This window comes from Ictalurus punctatus, chromosome 27 (genome assembly GCF_001660625.3).
Source record: "Ictalurus punctatus breed USDA103 chromosome 27, Coco_2.0, whole genome shotgun sequence".
NCBI classification, from domain to species: Eukaryota; Metazoa; Chordata; class Actinopteri; order Siluriformes; family Ictaluridae; genus Ictalurus; species Ictalurus punctatus.
In genome coordinates this window covers 1,582,815-1,603,504 of record NC_030442.2, presented here as the reverse complement: position 1 = coordinate 1,603,504, position 20,690 = coordinate 1,582,815, and the positions used below count along the sequence as shown (strand labels likewise).

The 20,690-nt window shown below is 48.2% G+C and overlaps 1 protein-coding gene across 10 annotated transcripts in view; it reads right to left on the bottom strand.

Annotated features, from left to right (window-relative positions):
* LOC108259264 (R3H domain-containing protein 1) overlaps positions 1 to 20,690 on the bottom strand; it is a 36,504-nt gene that overhangs the window by 13,486 nt on the left and 2,328 nt on the right. For 7 of the 10 annotated variants that reach the window (XM_047151667.2, XM_047151669.2, XM_047151670.2 and 4 more), the window contains exons 2-7: positions 10,031 to 10,156; positions 9,678 to 9,889; positions 7,193 to 7,231; positions 5,999 to 6,082; positions 921 to 1,053; positions 500 to 578 (exon numbers count right to left, since the gene is read on the bottom strand). In XM_047151667.2, coding sequence (XP_047007623.1) covers positions 500 to 578; positions 921 to 1,053; positions 5,999 to 6,082; positions 7,193 to 7,231; positions 9,678 to 9,851 — 509 coding nt within the window. In that variant the 5' untranslated portion in view covers positions 9,852 to 9,889; positions 10,031 to 10,156. Of the gene's footprint in view, positions 1 to 499; positions 579 to 920; positions 1,054 to 5,998; positions 6,083 to 7,192; positions 7,232 to 9,677; positions 9,890 to 10,030; positions 10,157 to 15,784; positions 16,429 to 20,690 lie in introns of those variants that run through there. The other 3 variants (XM_047151668.2, XM_047151672.2, XM_047151675.2) reach the window with 3 other exon arrangements.

Genomic DNA, 20,690 nt, shown 5'->3' with positions numbered 1-20,690 from the left:
TTACACCGCACGCGTCCAGCGCTTCCACCGGGCATTTGCATATTCAACACGACTGGCTCTTACATTTTATGATGTAAGAACACTCGACACCGGCGAGAGTTTCTGACGGTTCTGAGCTGCTACGGTGTCGTTAGCCTTCATTTAAAAACCGTTTCAGGAGGAAGACGTGAGACGGGCCGGGATGCCGCGAACGCCGAGGCGACGGTTTAATGACGGGCTGTTTTCCCTCCTTTGAGTCTCGAGGCGTCGATCTTTCTTCGAGCACAACTGAAAGTCGCTTTTGTCTCAGGGAGAAAAAAAAAACGTAGAGTTTGCAAACAAAACTTTTCCTTTTTTTCTTTCCCTTTTCCGCTTTCCAGGAGAGGAGTAACGCTCGATTTGTTAGCCCTCGGTGGCGTCTCCCAGCAGGCTCCACGGTGCAGGAGGGAAATTAATGATCAAAACTGACGGGACGAGAGTTACGGGCTTTGTGTTGGGGATAGGAATGCGCCGAACGTACCGAGGATTATTCTTCAGTGTGTTGACCAGAAATTCATGGAGATCGATGCCTGTGGAGTCGGTGTACTCCTGACTGGGGTCTGAGAGAGAGAGAGAGAGAGAGAGAGAGAGAGAGCGATTTTACATGCTGCATACATTCTGCTGTCTCCATCTGGTGTGTGAGAAAACACCTCATCTGCCAGCACCAGTCACTGTGACTGACGCGCGCGCACACACACACACACACACACACCCTTCTGCTGCTTTATATTATGCACCTTGTCCTACAATCAACTGCCTATTATACCCATTTTAAACATATATAAATATTCAAGGCTGATTTAAAATCCGACGTTCCTGCTACATCATGAACTCACCCACAGGGACATTTGTGCAAACACACACACACACACACGCACACACACACACACACACACACACACCTCTCGACAGTGATCTTCTTGGCAATTTGTCGGCTCGCTCAGTCTTTTCCGGGCTCTTCTCCGTGTGATCTTCATCCCCGCTGGCGGCTTCCTCTTTCTCCGAAGCCTGGCTGAGCTGCAAATGGATCTTATCCTGTAGAACACACATTAAAACACCACAATTAGGCTTTTTAATTAAAACACACACACACACACACACACACACACACAAATGACTACAATCACAGGTTTTAACAACACAACACGGTGAAAGATATTTAAATGTTTCACTTAAAAAAAAAAAAAAAGTCTATTTTTTTATTTATCAAAGAGGAAATTTGTGCATTCTCTCTGATCTTCCTTTCGAAGGCAGAATAATTAAGCCCATTAGAGAGAGAGAGAGAGAGAGAGAGAGAGAGCGCACACGCATTTAGAAATCTGTTCATTTAATCAGAAAATCATAGGGAGAACATTTCGACCAAACCGCCCTGCTTGTCCAAATCCTCTATGATAACACTAATAAATGCTGTTATGTTCGCAATATCGTACACGTTCAGCACACTACAAACAGGAACAACGATAATACACGCCCCTTATGATCCAGGACACACAATGAAGACAGATTTTATTGATTTATTTGTGTGTTCACATGGAAAGGAGTACTGCTCGCTGCTCTAGACTATAGACCCACATCAGTTAAAGGAGAGGCTGTGGTTGGTTTTTGTTTCGTTTTAAAAGACATCTCGGTCCATCTTTGCTGTCTCTTTCTCCCCTTTATTCCCCTCAAGGACACGACGCGGTCCATCATTAACCGCCATGCCCTTTATGAGGGGGGAAAAACAGCAGCGGCAACAACAAAAAATGCGGGGCCGCGAGCTCGTCTCACCATCGATCACCTGCTGCGTGTGGAGCTCGACGCCGGCGTCCGCGGCGTCCGCGGCCCAATGATACACCAGAGAAGGAAAGAAAGGACGGTAAATAAACAGTGAGGGGAAAAAGACGGGGCTGTGAATAAGACGCCTGCGTGCCACGGAGGGGAAAAACGTTCAAGGACGTAACGCTGATTAACATCTGCTCGTCCTCACACGGTCCGATTACACAAAGACCAATCACAGACTTCCCGAAATTGTGAACTAGCTTAATATCTGCTTCAGCATAAACGGTGCCGGTTAAATATTTCATATTTTATTTATATATATATGTCTCTGGACGGAGTTCGATCACACCAGCAGGGCTTTGTTTGATATTAGTAAATAATACCACGCTTTACAAATGCAGCATTTTTCATAAGCATCATCATGGTAAAATAATATTGGTCTCAGGTGTCAGACTTCTGACCCGTACGAGTGCATATCGGTAACCGAGTAACGAGATTTAGATATATTTTCATATCGTGCACAGATGGGGGAGGGCGAAAAAGCGCTGTCTTTTTAAGAGCTCTTATTAAACGCACATTGAGAACCCGCTCCTGCTCTCTCGGTCTTGTTTTGCTGAGGCTTTCTACGGTCTAATTCGCAGCTCTCATGCTAATTTTGCAATATTTTTTGCTTTAATGTGCCGTATAAACGCCGGATTTGCGGTCTAGCTGAGGCGGCCTTACGGTTCTCCGGGCTTCGCGATAACTTAATAATGGGCAGGAATGGGCTTTGAGTGAAAGTGGCCAATTATATCAATCCGCAGAGACGGGGTGTGTGTGTGTGTGTGTGTGTGTGGGGGGGGGGGGGGGGGGGGGGGGGTTGCAGAGCTGCAAGCCGCTGACGCAGGAAAATTACATTTTAGAGAGATGATGGATGCAAGCAATACTGCGCTTGGGACAAACTGACTCCCTGTACGCATCTATTAAATACACACACACACACACACACACACACACACTGCACCATCTATTAAACACACACATCACCATTACGGGGAGGAAAAGAAAAAAAAAAAAAAAGAAAAAGCAGACACTTTTCAATCAAACACACCTAACACACACTGAGCTCAATTACTCAGCGGACTGCTGATGCTGTGGAAGTGTGACTCTCGAGAGCTGCGGCGTCCGTGGGGACGAGGACGGGCGGGAGAACGTACAAAGGAACATCGTATCGTGGCCCTCGAAGGTTTTACAGCTTTATGATATTTAAGTTTGGTAAAAGGTTTAACATGTTAAATATAAATAAATAAAACCATGTAGTCAAAGCTGATTTATATACACACACACAAAATCCCCCTGTGTCCGGAACACGCCCCGATCCACACCCACTTACTGAACACCTCGGCCCTGTTTCCCACCTCTGGCCGCCTGTGATAAACCCGGTGTGCGGGTTTGATGAAAGGAGCGGCGGCGGTTGGACTGCTGAGCTCTACTCAAAGTGCAGATAAATCCGTTATTACGCTTTTTTTGCTCGCTTGACATTTTTCCCGCCACTGACGATTAAGCAGTGTCCGTTTAACGTCCGGACACGTGCTGAACGGCAAAACGTTTAGCGTTCGTTCGGTTTCTCTTTTTAAACCTCTTCTGCATACTGAACAAGGAACTGGATATGAAAGGTCGATATAAACCTGAGATACAGTTTGGTTTTTATTGTTTGTTCAACAAGGAACTGAGGAACACCAAACGTACCGGCCAAGGTCCTCGTAAAAAGACATCACAATACTCTGACATATGCAGATACTGATTTTGTTCTTTTAAAACTATACCGTGATGGGTTTTTTTGTCCACTACTAGGGTTTAGTTAGAAGCCACAAACTGCAGCCCCTGCGTGGATTGAGACCTTGTCGTGGTGAAGGGGTTTGTGTATTTCGGTGAAGCTCAGGGTTGCCACCAGAAGCCTAATGGGTCCACCTTTGGTGAACAGATCTGAGGGTAGAGGTCAGACAAAGAGGGATCCTAATGATGCCCAAGTTACAAAAAAAGACCAGGTGTGCCCTGCCCAGATTAGGGATACCAGGACCCACCCCTGAAGGCAGCCATAGGGGTGGTCTCTGCAAGCAAGCGGGTGGAGTCCGGGCCACGCATGTAACGCCAAGGCCAGAACGACAAGGCCTCGTGTGCGTCGGAATTTGCTGTGGGAGGTACTGCAGAAGTACAGGGTACTATTTAGTGACACCCGGTCTCTGTATAGATCTCCAAGTTTCTTGGCGTTAAATCAAAGCCCTGTGAAGGGGGGAATGTCAGACTGTCTCCACTCTTATCTGTGGGCAGAGCTGGGGCAGAGGGCTCAGTGGTTCAGATATTGGGTTATCGACTGGAAGGATGAGAGTTCAATTCCCAGAATCACCAACTACCACCAAGAAGCCTCCGCAGGGTCTTTGAACAAGACCCCCAACCCTCAACTGCTCGGTATCCGGTCTGAACTTTAAGTTGCTTTGGACAAAAGCCTCAGCATTTGAGATTTCACGGACAGGTTCTCTTGGCACTGTCAAAAGTGGACCTCCAACACGTACGGAGTGTGAAGCAGCCGGGCTGACTGCAGTGTCTAAAAGAACATGGCCATGCACGCAGCCTGCGGAAAATGAGCTTCCTATACAGGTCTGCGGTGGACGGTTACTCTCCGTGAGAGCACTCCAGAAAACTGACAGCAGCCAGTTGAGGCGGTTTTGGCAGCTTACCAAAAGGATTTCTCCTGATCAGCTCCCACGAGAGTTTTATCAGACGTGTCTCACTGGACAGAGATCCCAGGGCAGACCCAGGACTCATTTGAGAGATTAGAACCGTCGCTCTGCTTGGGAACATCTGAGGATCCCCCAAGAAATCGGTCACTGGGGATAGAGCAATCTGGACCGACTTTCTCAATCTGTTCCTGCTCACAGCTCTCGCCAGAAAAATAAGCAGCCTCAGACAATCCTGCATGCCACAAAGGTACCAGATACCACGTCTCACTGACGATCAAAACTGTAAATGACCAGGAACCCAAAGAATCCATATAAAAACCCTTAAATATTAGGTGGAATCTTCTGGGTTCCTTCTTGCCGCTGACCAAAGTCATCGCTAGCCACTTACCCAACAGCATGAATTGAACTGTGTGAGTTGGCTTGCTGAACATCCCTTTCCAAAACCATGGGCATTAATACGGAGCTGGTCCCGCCCCCCATTTCCTGCTAGAACAGCCTCCAGTCTACTAGGAAGTCTTTCTAGTAGATTTATGGACGCGTTGGCATTTGTGCACATTCAGACACGACAGCGTTAATGAGGTCAGGCACTGATGATTGACGAGACGGCCTAGCGGGCACTCAGCGTTCCAAATCGTCCCAAAGGTGTTCAGTGGGGGTTGAGGTCAAGGCCCTGTGCAGATCATTCACGTTCTTCCACACCAACATCAGGAACCCATGTGCCTAGTATGAAGTGCCTTGTCAGTCAGGGCTGGCTTCTGGTCCTCAAGACTAAATGAGGCGTGATGAGCGGTGGGCTAATTACTTGCTTGGCTGAAAATAATATAAAATCACTAAAACCAAGAAGTACATGGAGTTAAACGAGACTGAACGACTTGATCCATTTAAACGCCTTCGAAATGTAAGCAGTCGTTTCAGTGCAGCAAGCAGGCAGATGTTTACAAGTTTGTTGTCCCCACCCCGCACCAACTCACAACTCGCCCCTGCTGGCCTCGGATGGACACGTGACCATCACACCTATATGTAAGTGCACCATTATTGTCTGGAATGTCTGCGCAGGTTGTAGCGTTAGGTTTTCTGGGAACTAAGAGGCCTCCAAACCTGTTCCAGCATGACAAATACACTATAAAAAAAAAACATCGTTCACCAAGGGTGGTGTGGGAGAACACGAGCGCGGAGCCCCGACCTTAACCGAACAGCTTTGGGAGGAACTGGAGGTCAACGGGGGGGGTCTTGGAACGAGATGTTCATTCAAAAAGCACAGTGTGATTGATCAGGACATACTTTTGTCCATATAGTCTGATGGGGCTCTTAAGACTCTCAATTCAGGAAGTAGTAGTAGTAATAATAATAATAATAATAATAATAATGAGAGAATCTACATTTTAACAATGTATGGTAGTTTCATTTATTACAATATGGATACCAATTGGTTATATTGCACAGCCCTAGCTTTAGACACATTCACACACACACACACACACACACACACACACACACTTTACCTGGTGTGATGGTTCTGTGATCGTGGGCGGCGACGATTCTTCACACACCGCCAAACTCCGGACTAATTTTACTTTTGCGTTGGACTGGAGGAGATAAACCGTTGGTTGTGAATAAAGAACTGCTCAGCTAATCAAACAGATAAAAGCGAGAAGAAAAAAAAAACAAAGCCCCAGCCCTCCTCCCCGCCCCCCCGCCCGCCCGCCAACCTCTGCGCTTCTCGCCCACATGGAAAAAACAAAACACGGGAAATGATTTTCAGAGGTCAAGGAGCTCGAGCGGGGACGAGTTGTTTTTGAGAGCGCTCCGTTTTGAAGGAGCGTCGCGGATCGGCGTACGCACGTCGCTCTCCGTCAACGTCTGAAAATCTGTTCGAAAAAGGTCAACCAGGCGCTACGAACACGGCCGACAACCAAACAATGACGCCTGTCGGGACCGAACACATCAAACGCAAGGTACGAAGTCAAAACAAGCACTACGAGAGCGTGACAAAAGAAAAAAAATGAAACAAAAACACTAGACAAGTGACTGAAAGCTCATCTGTGTACAAAATAACACCATCACAAAAATAAAGCGCACACACACACACACACACACACACACACACAGCTGCAAAGACTTCAAATCCACAAGATGCTCTTCATGAACAAAACCAAAGCGCATGACAACACCACAAAGACGCATGCTTTTCTCCAAGATGCACAATAACGACGCAGACACCATGAACACTGACGGCACTTGGTGGAGATGATCTCCAGAAAGGACGCCTCGTTCCCAAAAAAACCTCCACCCCTAAAGCATTTCAGCCTTCGCCTTCATTAAAGCGCCATTAAAATGCACTTATGAAGGTAATTTGCCAACTTGATGGGTTGCTTTTTTAATACTCGGGAGTACGTTTCCCCACCAAGTGCTTCTGCTGCTGTCTCCTGAGCGCGTTAAATTCTTACTCGCAAAGAACTGAAAGGCCAAAGCATTTTAAAACCGTGCCGTGCCAAGCTGATGGATGAATTAGCGTCGTTGCCCGTGCAGGGAACGAACGCTCTGCTTATACGAACGTAAAAAACAAAAGGGGTTGGTCAAGCTGAGACCTAACTCGGAGCTGATATTCGAGATGAGCAGCAAAACAAGCCTGAGATGAAAAGATGGAGCGATCGGGCACTTACACGAGAAGCGTGCGTAAGACGGTGGTACGATACCTTGGAGCGTCTCATTGGCTGTCCTGCTGCGGTGGACGGCTGCGTGACGGGGAGGAGACACACAATGAGGCGGTCGTTTTAAGCACAGGCGAGATTTCCCGCCTTCTTTAACCCCTCAACACGCCAAAAAAAAAAAGTCAAAGATTTCCCAAACGCCTCGATATGTGATGTATGAAGCTGAAGCGTAACTAGACGTAACAAACCAGATGTTTTGAGATGTTTGTTGGTATCCAACATCAAAGGACGTGTCGGGCTTGAACTACGGTACACACGCTGGTCTCAATTCTGTTTAGTCCAACAAACCAAAACTGCCTCCGATGTTTGGACTCGAATCTTTATCACCACCACCAGCTACCGAGCCTGTATAAGCTAGGACTCTGTGGGAGTATCACAGTCCGTACGGGATTTCGCCAAAATCGCTCAATTCTTTATTATCTGCGCGTCAAAATCTGTGATGCGGAGTTTATCTGTGCGTTCTTGAAAAGTACTCGATTCTTACACAGAGACGGTTTTCGGTTACACGAGACCGTTTAGCTGTACTCGTGTTCGACGCACGCCAACCGAAGAGGCTGAAGGCGCGCTGCGATGCCGGCGCGTGACCCGAACCTGCGGGAAAATCTCCGCCGGTTTCGAAATGAAAGAAGTGAAGTAACGCCGAGTCGGCTTGATTTTCTGCGGAAGTTTCTGTTGGAGTTCTGCGGAAAATGAATAAATAAATGAAACAAACTAAAAGGAATCAGGAAATCCTGAGTGTGTAGGATGCTACGATGACGTCCTGTGTGTGCGAGGTGAGATTTTGCTTTTGGCGAATATTTCAGAAATATACCACTGTATGCTGCAGGGTCTAGCGACGCTTTATGCAGCCGACACCGTCTACACAGGACAGCTGATGACTTCTTTACTTTTCTTGCCACAATATGACCAAATAACCCATTCTCCCCCATGGGATACCCCCCCGCCCCCCCCCGCGCCACCCACCCCCCATTAGAGTCCCAAAAACCATAAGGGTCTTCAGGAAACTCGAGAGTGTTCCTCTATTTACTCCATCAGTTCAAATCCAAATCAACTTTTCTGGTACCTTTCCTTTTTAAGAATGGGGTTTCTCTTTTTTCTTCTTTTTGGGGAAGAGCCTTTTTATTTGGATTCGTCGCTTCGCTTGCATCAGAACTCATTTGCATGAAACGGTGAAAACATCAGTTCAAATGTCAGTTTGTCGCCTCACGCTGCGAACTGGCGCAGAAAATGAACCGCCGCCTGCTTCCCCGGCGCTCGCGAGTGCGAATGCAGATTAAGCCGTGCCTCTCCCTAATGGCTTTCGACATTTCCTATCGTGCATCTTTACCCTCTGTCGCACTCGCGCACGGCTCGGGAGAGTCAGAACAATTAAAAAACAACAAAAACAAACAAACAACAACAAAAAACCCGGGATGTCTCCGCAGAGTCTTTTCTCGAGTTGCACGGACTTCCAGAAACCGTTATTACACGGTCACGGATGACTATAATACAGCCGGCGAGGAAATAAAGAAAGGAAACCAACACGATAGAGTGCTTCAGCCAGACCCAGCCCCCTGAACTGCTCCAACAGCACGTCGGCACAGATTCGAATAAAAATCGCTGTTGAAACGGGTCGAGATCCGGCGAGTGTGCGGCTCTCGCGTGCCATTTCCCTCACAGTCGTCCTCGTGTGAGCGTTCGTGTGCTGTGGATGGGGGTGGTGGGGTTATCCTACACCAGACCACGCCCGGTAGGATCGTTCGTATCGTTTATATTCATATTCTGCAGCAAAAGTACAAGAACAAAACCTTAACCCGTGACATTTAAACCTTCACTTCACTTCACTGAACGTTATTTTCACGACTTTAACGAGAGAAGGCCATTTGTTTGTTAAAAATCCTACACTCTCAATCCCACAGGATTAAACGTAGCATTAACGAGCACGCGCGTCCTTATAAGCGCAGGAGTTGAAATAAATATAATGAAGGCCTTGTCCGTATTCTATATAGATGTGTGTGTGTGTGTGTATTTTGTGCTGTAGTCACTACAGCAAGTAGGTTGTTGCAGTGACAGAAGGTGTGCCATGCGAGTGCATCAGCGAAGCAGCTAATTGGGAAAGACAGAACGCGAGAGAAAGACAGCGAGATGAAGTTTGGCTCTCTCGCCGCAGTCATGCTGCCAGTGACAGATGGTGGCAAAGTCACACGCGCGCACACACACACGCACGCGCGCGCACACACACGGCCGTCCCAGGACTTGGAATGACACACAGGAAGTTTCGCGGATAAGCCTGCAGGATTTCAGCTCCAGATATGCTGGCCTGGTTGGAGCCAATCACGTGGCAGCTGGGGCCAGGATCTGGCTCCTATTGGCTCAGTGACAAGTGAAGGTACAGTCTAGTACTCTTTTATGTGTGTGTGTGTGTGTGTGTGTGTGTGTGTGTGTGTGTGTGTGTGTGTGTGAGATGCGCTCGCTCCCCCCTCCTGCTCACCTGTGTTTGGTTACTGAGGTCCGAGCAGCTCTGTTCTTTCACACACTCGTTGTGCGTGTGCTCTTGGTGCTGCGTGTGTGTGGCGTTGTGCTCGTGTTTGGGAGGACCGTCGCTCTCTAAGACTTTCATCGCGTCGCAGCCTCTTTCCTCCAGCGCAACTTCAGACATTCTCATCGGAGCCGACGCCTAACATGCACGTACACACACACAACCTGCCGGGACACACGCGGGACGCGGGACGGGGGTGGGGGGGGGGGGGTGATATTAAATAAAACATGAGTATATAAACACTGATGTTTCTGAACATTGACATGCGTTCATTTTTTTATTTTTGGTGTGTGTGTGTGTTTTACCGGCTGTGTTGGGGCAGTAACTCAGGGGACAGTAGGACCCAGTTGCTTCCATGACCCTGTCACCAACGGTGGGGTCGGGTCACATGACCACGACCCGTGCACGCCTTCCGCATCGCCCTCACACACCTGCCACACACACACACACACAAACAGCACAGGTCAGAGACTGCTCCATTACCCAAGAAGAGTTTTTGATTGTAAGCATGTCTTTGTGTGTGTGTGTGTGTGTGTGTGTGTGTGTGTGTGTGTGTTAAAATGAATGAAAGGTTTACGGGTCTTGTGGGAGGAGGAGGGGGAAAAAAAAATTCCACCCGTCTTTGAAAAGTGTCAAAGACAAAAAGTGCAGCCTGCATGAATATATGAATAAATACATATCACACTGACACCGGCACGGGGGGGAGAGAGAGAGAGAGAGAGAGAGAGAGAGAGAGAGAGAGAGAGAGAGTGAAAAAAGAGAATACAAGAGCACAAAAGACAGACAGACAGAAAAAGTGAGGCTCAGAGAGAGGGAGAGAGACAAGGACAGAGTGAGTGGAGAGAGAAAGAGAGATAAAGAATGACAGAGAGAGACAGAAGAGGGCTAGAAACAGTAAGATAGAGAAAGGCTGAGAGGTTAAATATAGAGAGCAAGAAAGAAAAGAAGAGCGTGATGCAGTGAGAACGTGTAAAAAATATTAAAATGCAAACAAAAAACAGAGAGAGAGAGAGAGAGAGAGAGAGAGAGAGAGAGAGAGAGAGAGAGAGAGAGAGAGAGAGAGAGAGGAGGACAAAAGAACAGCAGATAGACAGAGATGGACAGAGACCGGGAGAGAGAGAGAGGGAGAGAGAGACAGGGAGAGAGAGAGACAGGGTGTCGGTTCTCGCCCTGCTGTGTTCACTGGCACTGGGGCTCGGAGCTGGCACTGACAACCTGCTGCATACTCAGAGGTCAAGCGGCCTGACCTCGCGCACACACTCGCGCACACACTCGCGCACACACTCGCGCACACACTCGCGCACACACACTCGCGCACACACTCATGACAAATGAATCCAGCCCTAAGAGGGATCAAACACAGCAGCATTAACATGATGTTAATTCTCTCTCCCCCGATCTCTCTCTCTCTCACACACACACACACACACACACACACACATCAAGATTCAGATGAGCATCACACACTCAGTGTGACAGGCTCACAGGTGGCGTCCATGACAGAAGCAGGTGTTCGTGCCTTAACCTCTTACACACACGCACACACAGTAGAGGAATCTGACAGCTCACATGCTCACAGAGAGAGAGTGTGTGTGTGTGTGTGTGTGTGTGTGTGTGTGTGTGTGTATGTATATCAGAGCGCCCTACACGCATCACTCACACACTAATAGCTCCCTTGAAAGTGCCCTTTATTTCTCTCTCTCTCTCTCTCTCTGTGTGTGTGTGTGTGTGTGTGTGTGTGTGTGTGTGTTTCACCGCTAGAATAAATTGTGCTGAGTGTAAAGGGGTCAGGGGGCTCGTGCACTAATCATGTGTTCAACTGGGGGACAATCAGGACAGAGAGAGAGAGAGAGAGAGAGAGATAAATAGGTTGACAGATAGAGAGAGATAGACAGACAGTCAGATAGAGAGATAGAGAACGGGGAGAGATAGTGAAAGAGTGAGGGACAGAGTGGACTCTCTCTGCCGTCTCGCTGCCCCCCCCACCTTCTCCCTCTCCCCCTGCCGTTTCTCCCTCGTTTCTCCCTCTCCCCCTGCCGTTTCTCCCTCGTTTCTCCCTCTCTCCCTGCCGTTTCTCCCTCTCGTTTCTCCCTCGTTTCTCCCTCTCTCCCTGCCGTTTCTCCCTCTCGTTTCTCCCTCGTTTCTCCCTCTCTGCCTGCCGTTTCTCCCTCTCGTTTCTCCCTCGTTTCTCCCTCTCTGCCTGCCGTTTCTCCCTCTCGTTTCTCCCTCGTTTCTCCCTCTCTCCCTGCCGTTTCTCCATCTCGTTTCTCCCTCTCTCCCTGCCATTTCTCTGCCGTTTCTCCCTCTCTCTCTGCATTTTCTCCCTCCCTCTCTCTGCCGTTTCTCCCTCTCCCTCTGCCGTTTCTCCCTCTCTCCCTGCCCTTTCTCCATCTCGTTTCTCCCTCTCTGTCCGCCGTTTCTCCCTCCCTCTCTCCCTGCCGTCTCTCCCTCCCTCTCTGATATTTCTCCCTCGTTTCTCCCTCTCTCCCTGCCGTTTCTCCCTCTCTCCCTGCCGTTTCTCCCTCTCTCCCTGCCGTTTCTCCCTCTCTCCCTGCCGTTTCTCCCTCTCTCCCTGCCGTTTCTCCCTCCCTCTCTCTGCCATTTCTCCCTCCCTCTCTCCCTCCCTCTGCCGTTTCTCCCTCATTTCTCCCTCTCTCTCTCTGCCGTTTCTCCCTCTCTCTCTCTGCCGTTTCTCCCTCTCTCTCTCTCTGCCGTTTCTCCCTCTCTCTCTCTGCCGTTTCTCCCTCTCTCTCTCTCTGCCGTTTCTCCCTCTCTCTCTCTCTGCCGTTTCTCCCTCTCTCTCTCTCTGCCGTTTCTCCCTCTCTCTCTCTCTGCCGTTTCTCCCTCTCTCTCTCTCTGCCGTTTCTCCCTCTCTCTCTCTCTGCCGTTTCTCCCTCTCTCTCTCTCTCTGCCGTTTCTCCCTCTCTCTCTCTCTCTGCCGTTTCTCCCTCTCTCTCTCTGCCGTTTCTCCCTCTCTCTCTCTGCCGTTTCTCCCTCTCTCTCTCTGCCGTTTCTCCCTCTCTCTCTCTACCGTTTCTCCCTCTCTCTCTCTCTCTGCCGTTTCTCCCTCTCTCTCTCTCTACCGTTTCTCCCTCTCTCTCCCTGCCGTTTCTCTCTCTCTCTCTCTCTCTCTGCCGTTTCTCCCTCTCTCTCCCTGCCGTTTCTCTCTCTCTCTCTCTCTCTCCCTGCCGTTTCTCTCTCTCTCTCTCTCTCTCTACCGTTTCTCCCTCTCTCTCTCTCTCTCTCTGCCGTTTCTCTCTCTCTCTCTCTCTACCGTTTCTCCCTCTCTCTCTCCCTCTCTGCCATTTCTCCCTCTCTCTCCCTCTCTGCCGTTTCTCCCTCTCTCTCTTTCTACCGTTTCTCCCTCTCTCTCTCTGCCATTTCTCCCTCTCTCTCTCCCCCTGCCGTTTCTCCCTCCCTCTCTCTTTCTACCGTTTCTCCCTCCCTCTCTCTCTCTCCCCGCCGTTTCTCCCTCCCTCTCTCTCTCTGCCGTTTCTCCCTCCCTCTCTCTCTCTCCCTGCCGTTTCTCCCTCCCTCTCTCTCTCTCTCTCCCCCTGCCGTTTCTCCCTCCCTCTCTCTCCCTGCCGTTTCTCCCTCTCTCGTTCTGCCGTTTCTCCCTCTCTCGTTCTGCCGTTTCTCCCTCTCTCTCTGCTGTTTCTCCCCCCCTCGTTTCTCGCTTTCTCCCTCTCTCCCGTTTCTCCCTCTCTCTCTCTCTCCCCTGCACACACACACACACCTCCCACATACACTGAAGAACAAACATGTCTGGAAAAGATGACGCATGTAAATATACCCGCAGTCGTTTCAGGTCCCGATGCAGAACAAAACAATTAGGAAAATAACACTAACATTCTAGTTACATGCAAATAAACATAACAATAAAAAATAGCACATGATCTATAAACTAAATATTATTAAACTGTTGTGAATTTTGATTATTTAAACGTATTTAGTTATTTAAATGTAAAAACAACAAAAAACACAAACAACAACCCAAAAAACTAAACAAAAGTAAATCCAGTGCATTTCCTTCTCCAGAACACAAGGGGGTGCAAGAGATGTGTTTATTTTCATCACGGGTTATCTTTTCCCATCACGCTCTTTGCAGACACACACACACACACATTTTAACTGCAACAGATTAAAAAAAGAAACTGTTCAGAAAATGTGAGAAGTACAGAACAGGAAAATTAATAATACGCTAAGAAGCAAAGGCGCGTTCGGAGCTTGTAAAGGGCAAGCAAACGTTTTATTTGAACACAAGTGCGAGAGAATAATCATAGCGACCTTATGCGCCTTAATACGCAGTCGTGTGTGTGACACACTCCTCACACAGCCCTAAAAATAAATAAATACATTTTAAAAAATAAACGCAAAAACAAAGAGGTAGTCTGCAGCGACAGAGCTAGCTGCTCCTTCCTCCTAGCTACCTCTCCACTACGGACTTGAGATTTAAACTCCGCAGCGTTCTCCGAGACCGAGACTCGTTTCACTCGAGCACACCTCCGTCTGAAAAACATCCGGAAGGGAAAACGTTTCTGCAGTGTCTTATTATAACCGTCTTCGTACATAGCCCCGCCCTCTATCGGCAACACCGTTAGAACCCGGCGCTGAAGTTTTACTCCTGCACGGTACTGATTCATCCGGGACTAGAAATACGACGCGCCGGTTTGCAGCTCAACAATACAACAAATAATTCTCTCTTTTTTTATTTAGTTTTAATTTCAGCTACAACGCACGGCGCTGCAAATCATCCTCAACCGTCCTTATAAATAAAGCATTGAAAATAAATAATATAATAATAATAATAATAATAATAATAATAATAGCTCAACAAATACACAGTGCAGTTCTCGATGTTCTAAAATCCGCGTATCGTCCATCGCGGCTCATGGAGAACCCTTCAGCTTCGGTTCCCTTTTTAACCTGACTGCAGGACGTGTGGCGGACGTGTCGGACGTGTCGTTATTGATTCAGTTCTCCCTTACTAACTTCAATTTAATGAAACGATGAGTTTCAGAAACGTCGACTGTTACCTAGCTACCACAGGAGAAAAAAAGGTCAGATCTAATATTGTAGAATATATCCAGACCATAATGACCTATTGTGTGTGTGTGTGTGTGTGTGTGTGTGTGTGTGTGTGTGTGTCACTTCTTCAAGTTTGAAGGCTACATCACCATTCATGAAGAACCCCCATCATCATCATCATCATCATCATCATCATACCCAGGACCTCAATCTGCAGCCTGGTGTTCCTGAATCAGACCTCCTGCAGTAACAATATTCGGGATCATTTACATTAATGAGGCCGGCGTCGCGCTCCGAACTCCTCCTGTTTACCCCGAGGCGGCGTTTTATATTCTCCTCGCCAAAACGCAAAGAAAGCTGATGAAGCAGTTTCGCCTTAATTATCCTTCCATTAAGACGCGAGCGTGAAGATTCCAACAGTCAGGAATATTAATCGCCCTGAACTCCAGGGAGGAGGGGGGAGAGAGAGAGAGAGAGAGAGAGAGAGAGAGCATGGCAAATCAGACATGCAATAAACATAATCTCATTTTATTCGTTTTCTCTCCGCATGTGGATTTCCTGCAGCGTCCTCGCCGTATCGCTCACACCATCCCATACGCTAACAGCGTTACGCAAAAGCGCCTGCAGCCATGCGCTGCAATTTACACTGATGGAGCGTGCCACGGCGTCTCCCTCTCTCTCTCTCTCTCTCTCACACACACACACACACACACACACTCCTGTCTGCTAATAGCAGCCTCAGGCACTTTATACAGAATTGTGGAAGCAGATGAGGCACAGAGCATCAATGTTCACAACCAGCATTCACAGGAAAGGGAATCGGTACTGAACAGTAGCTCAGTCTCTCTCACTCGTGTGGTAGCCTTAACACTTACACCTTTAAATAAAAAATAAATCATAATAAAAAAGCACCCTATATCCAGGTGCAAAAGGTAACATTATCACCCCATCAGAACGCTTTCCTTAAGACACTAAAGATTCCGACTCTAATATTGTGTTAAATATTCTCTCTCGCTCTCATACACACGCACCTGCCTCATCCTCTCGGCGGCGTACATCGCTCGTTTCCATAGCGGCGGCGGATGGAAGGCGCTTGTTGGAGCGCGCCTCGGCTCTGTCTGTCTCCCTACCCATCGCCACGACGACCAGCTCTCTCTCTCTCCCTCTCTCGCATATACACACACACGCCGAGCCAAATCAACAGCTGGCTTTGGTGAGGTCATCCTCGTCTAAGCCAATGGAGATGATGCGCAGGACGGCTGCTAACGTACAGCCCCCTCCCTCGTTAGCCAATCGGCTGGCACCGCGGACCTGAGAGACAGACGACACTGTGTGTGTGTGTGTCGCACTGCTGCTGAGGGAGGGTCTGTCGGGGACATCGCGTGCCAAGCGCAGCTCTTTATCTGGAGAGTCAGTATTAATAATGAAGTCAGCCTAATACTATGCTTACCTTCGAGTGCCCTTTACTCGACCCCAAAAACCCTGGGAAATCAACACCACGCCCCGAGCGCCCTCCTTACTCGCTCCACCACGAGCCCGCGTCACGCGTGGAACGGGATTTGCTTTGCTAGAACTCGTCCCGCATCACCTCGGCAGCGTGAACGCATCTCGCTCTCGGCTCGTCCGCGAGGAACCGAGCGAAGAACCGGCCCCTTTCTCCACCAACCACAACCCGATTTACCACGATACGCCTCGGGTCTCGCACAAACGTCTTCAAGTACCAGGAGACGAGTATCATTTTCAAAAAAAAAAAAAGTCCTTTATGTCTCCCAAGGAAGTGTGAAACCAATCACACCGCAAGCTTTAAGAGCGCTTCAGACCTGCGAGAAGGGGTTCGCACGCTCGCCGTTCACGTCCGTGTTTATTTCCACACCGAACAGAGCTAAACAAACTGAAAGACGAGAAAGGCCTGACGACTGCGTAGGGATGAAAACGTACTCATAAAACTCACTGAAACGTGTAAAAAAAATTTAAAAGCGTTGATGCTTATCCCGAGGTCTTTAGGGCGTCACTTGGACACGTAGAATTCATTCGAGGACAAGCACCATGTAGCGCAACACCGTCGTTCAAAATGCTTCAAAAGTATTTTATGTATATATATATATATATATATATATATATATATATATATATATATATATATACCAGACTTATGGATTTTCAGAAATGTAGTAAATACTTTTGAACGTAAAGTCAAGAGTTCATAGTAAAAACGCCGTTCATGATGACAATCACGACAACAGCGGAAAGTTTTTAAAGTTTTAAGCTCCGCCTGTTCGCTGAGCACAGAGGCGTCACATGACCCCACACACCTCAAGTATGGGAATTCTTTTTATTTGTGATGGGGGTGGGGGGCATGGGAGTTGGAGGACAACGTAGAACTTATATTAACGTCAGTTCCCAATTACTAAACGAACGACGACGCGACGGGAGTCACGGCCGTTATTAGATAAACAGACATTTTTTTGCGTTGCGGTATATCGGGGGATTAAATTAAGATCGTAAGCGGCGTCAGAAAGCGGATATACGCGCTGGAACTACGCCGATTTCCGGAAAGATCCCCGCGGAGGTCGTGTTTCATCCGGTGCCCGGTGTAACGTCCTTGAGATGACGTGGGAAGTAAAGTACCGGAGAAAACGCCGAGCTAGACACAGACCCGGCCGCTGTCGGCTGACGCGTTAATGAACTCGACCTCCTCTGGCTTTCATTATAAAAATACATATTAAACTGACAACAACAACAAAAAAAAAATGATAAAAGTGAGAAGAAAGCTCCCAAAAGCCGAGCCGAAGCCCGCTGTCTCCGTCGCCTCATCTGCATTATAAAGCAGTCAGAGGAGCCCTGCCGTATAATTATGGCCCGCGATGCAATTTGCTTTGAGAAGAAGTGACAAATGCGTTCATTTACGCGCTCCCTACGGAAGCCGGCGCCACCCTGAAGTGCGCAGGAAACGGCCGATGAAGAGGGGACGTGATAAGCGACAGCCTCTAACGAGCTCCCGAAGGGTGGAGGTTTGCATCCTGCTCATCACGGGCCGTTTCTTACCCAGGTTCTGGTTTACGGCAGACCGACTCGGGAGCCGCGGCGCACGGGGAAGCTGAAAGGCGGCGCGAGTGGATAATAGCTCATCCTCATTAGCGAGAGACATCCTGAACAGCGGGGACGGCGGGTCACTGCGGCTACACCGGGACATCTCGGAACAAAGTGGAGCTGAGAGCGTGATGTGATGGAGTCGCTCCAGATGGCACTGATTATTCGTCTTGGCACGAATAAACCCCAACAAACCCCACGTGGGGCTCGGTACGGAGCGCAGCGACGACGCTAATCCAGGTCCCGGCGCGCCGTGCCCATGTCTACTGACTCACTTTATTTATTAATGACTTTTTATCCATTTACGGTTACGTTTACTGATTGGATGCGGATCACAAGAGTACATGATGAGGCGGTGTCCTGAAAGTAAAAAACAAGAGCCAAAAAAACAAACAACAAATGTGTTTGTGCAGAAGTGCACACACCTTCTGCAGCAAACTATTCTGGGGTTAAAATAAATAAATAATAAAATTCCGGAAATATTAAATGCACTGCTACTTTGAACGTTTATAAAAAAATAAAATAAAACAAGCACCCCCCCCCCACCCAAAAAAAAAAACCCACCACTGAAATAGATTAATATAATTGGGTCGTGTGCAAAAGTTTTGACACCCTTATAGTTGTACCGTCTCGGAATTGAATACAGCTTACGCTGACTCATCAGGACTTTCAGGATGTTAGGAATAATGATTCCAGATCGTAATAAATGCTCTGCCCTGTCCAAAATGAACAAAAGGTGTCCGCTTTATTAGGAACACCTGCTCGGTCACGGTAGGTCCTGAGATTTTCACGCACAACGATCTGTAGAGTTTATGCAGAATGGCGTGAAAAACAAACAAACAAAGCAAAAAAAAAAAACTGGCCAGTGAGCGTCAGTTCTGCAGGCGGAGACGCCGTGTCGATGAGAGAGGTCAGAGGAGAATGAACAGACAGGTTCGAGCTGACATGAAGGACATCGTAAGCAGTCTTTACAAACGTGGTGAGCTGAAAAGCATCTCAGAATGCGTTGCGGACCTGGATGGAGGGATGGGATGGAGTGGATGGAGGGATGGGATGGAGTGGATGGATGGGCTACGACTCCACAAGACTGCACTCCTGTCAGAAAAGAACAGGAATCGGACAGCACGGTGGGGACAGGATCACTTGTCCCTCGTAAGCCTTCGAGTTGGTGAACTATATCTGTGACTGTAATTTCTAAGGCTTACACATGTAGATCTGAAAACAGCCCGAGACCCGACCATCATCAGATCGCTGTCATTAACACACGGTTGCAGGACTGATTCACTTTACAAATAGTTAATCAACCCCGTCAAACCTCCAGGTCCCTTCTGATGCAGATTGGACCTCATTTCTTCCTTCCTTCATTTATTTATTTATTCATTTATTTATTTACCTTATGATAGAAACAGGGCAGCTCAGGAAGCGGAACAAAGCACCAAGCACAGTTAAGAAGAAGAAAAAAAGCTTCACAAAATCAAGAGTCCTTGGTGGGTTCTTCTTCTCTCGGTTTGTTTCAACGCTGTGGTTTTCATGCTCGAGTCACACTGCAGTTTCGCGTCATGGCCACACGTGCGCCGAAATCAGCGTCAAACTTCAAACCCACGTCTCTACTCTAGTCAGATTTCCGGTACCTGGACCTCTTAAAGACGTCCTTTAACACCCGTACTTTACTTTAGCCTAACCCGTACAATACTGTATTACTAATAAAGCGGGGAAACCGGATAAAACCGGATCGCCACGCGCGAGCTCGTTAAAACCCGTATCGTGGTAACGGAACAGGGCCTCGCTTTGTTGCTCAGCGTTTTTAAAACACGGCTCATTTAGACGTTTTATTTGGTCGTAACGGCCGGCACTAATGAGAGCCAAAGTGATTTAGGACCTAACAAAATCCGGTGACCTTTAAATATTACACCTCTTAAATCGTTTCCAGGCCGACGCGCCACCCAGCAGTGCGTCGCGGTTTAATACAGGAGCCAGGCGGAAACTGGACCGAGATCTCCTACACAGTTTTGGAGGCTAGTGCGGTATATCATGGTATAACTGCTACGACTTGGTGCTGGAGGACGGGGTTCATCCCTCATAAACGCAAATGACGTGCACTTGTGTAGAGGTCTGTCAGCATGAACAGGTAAACTGGGATTAATCCCATCAGGACTTCAAGAATTCTTTTCCCGTAAACGAGTTTTAAAGGCTCGATAGTCGATGGTTTTTTCTTTTTAAATAACAAAGACCTATTTAAAATAAGTTTTAGATAGAGGACGTAATCTCTACGCTGAGAAAGTTCATACAGAAGAGCCTAGCGTGAAGATTTTGACTCGAGGGTCGCACCTACGCAAGCGGAGCCTCATGCGGAAAAAGTCTAAGAACCACCGAGCTAGAACATACGTCGAACGTGATTTAAAATGATTGTTTAAGCCGTGACCTCAGCACGAGTGTATAATGCGGCTGAGTAAACAAACCTGCATGGGAAACCGGCTCCGGGCCTGGAGTGCTCGTTTGTGTTTACGTGAGACGGTCTGTACAGGAGGGGGTTGTTTTTGGGGGATCGTTGCTGACAAAAATGTGAGATGTTGCACACCCCCCCCACCGAAGTTATTGCGCCACAAAAAAACTACTCGACTTGCGTGAAATCTGCGGCGAAGTTTGTTGGAAAATGAGACCTTTTAGCCGTGCTCGTGAATCGAAGAGGGCGTTGGCCGAATGGCGTCACGTGACGTCCCTAACCTGCGGAAAATTTAGAGGGGAGGGGACGTTCGGCTTTCACGTTCGTTCCTGCGGCTGATTTTACAGATGCTCGCCCAATGCTTCCTCGCTTTGCTTCCATTTTGTTGGCATGCGCCTGGGCAG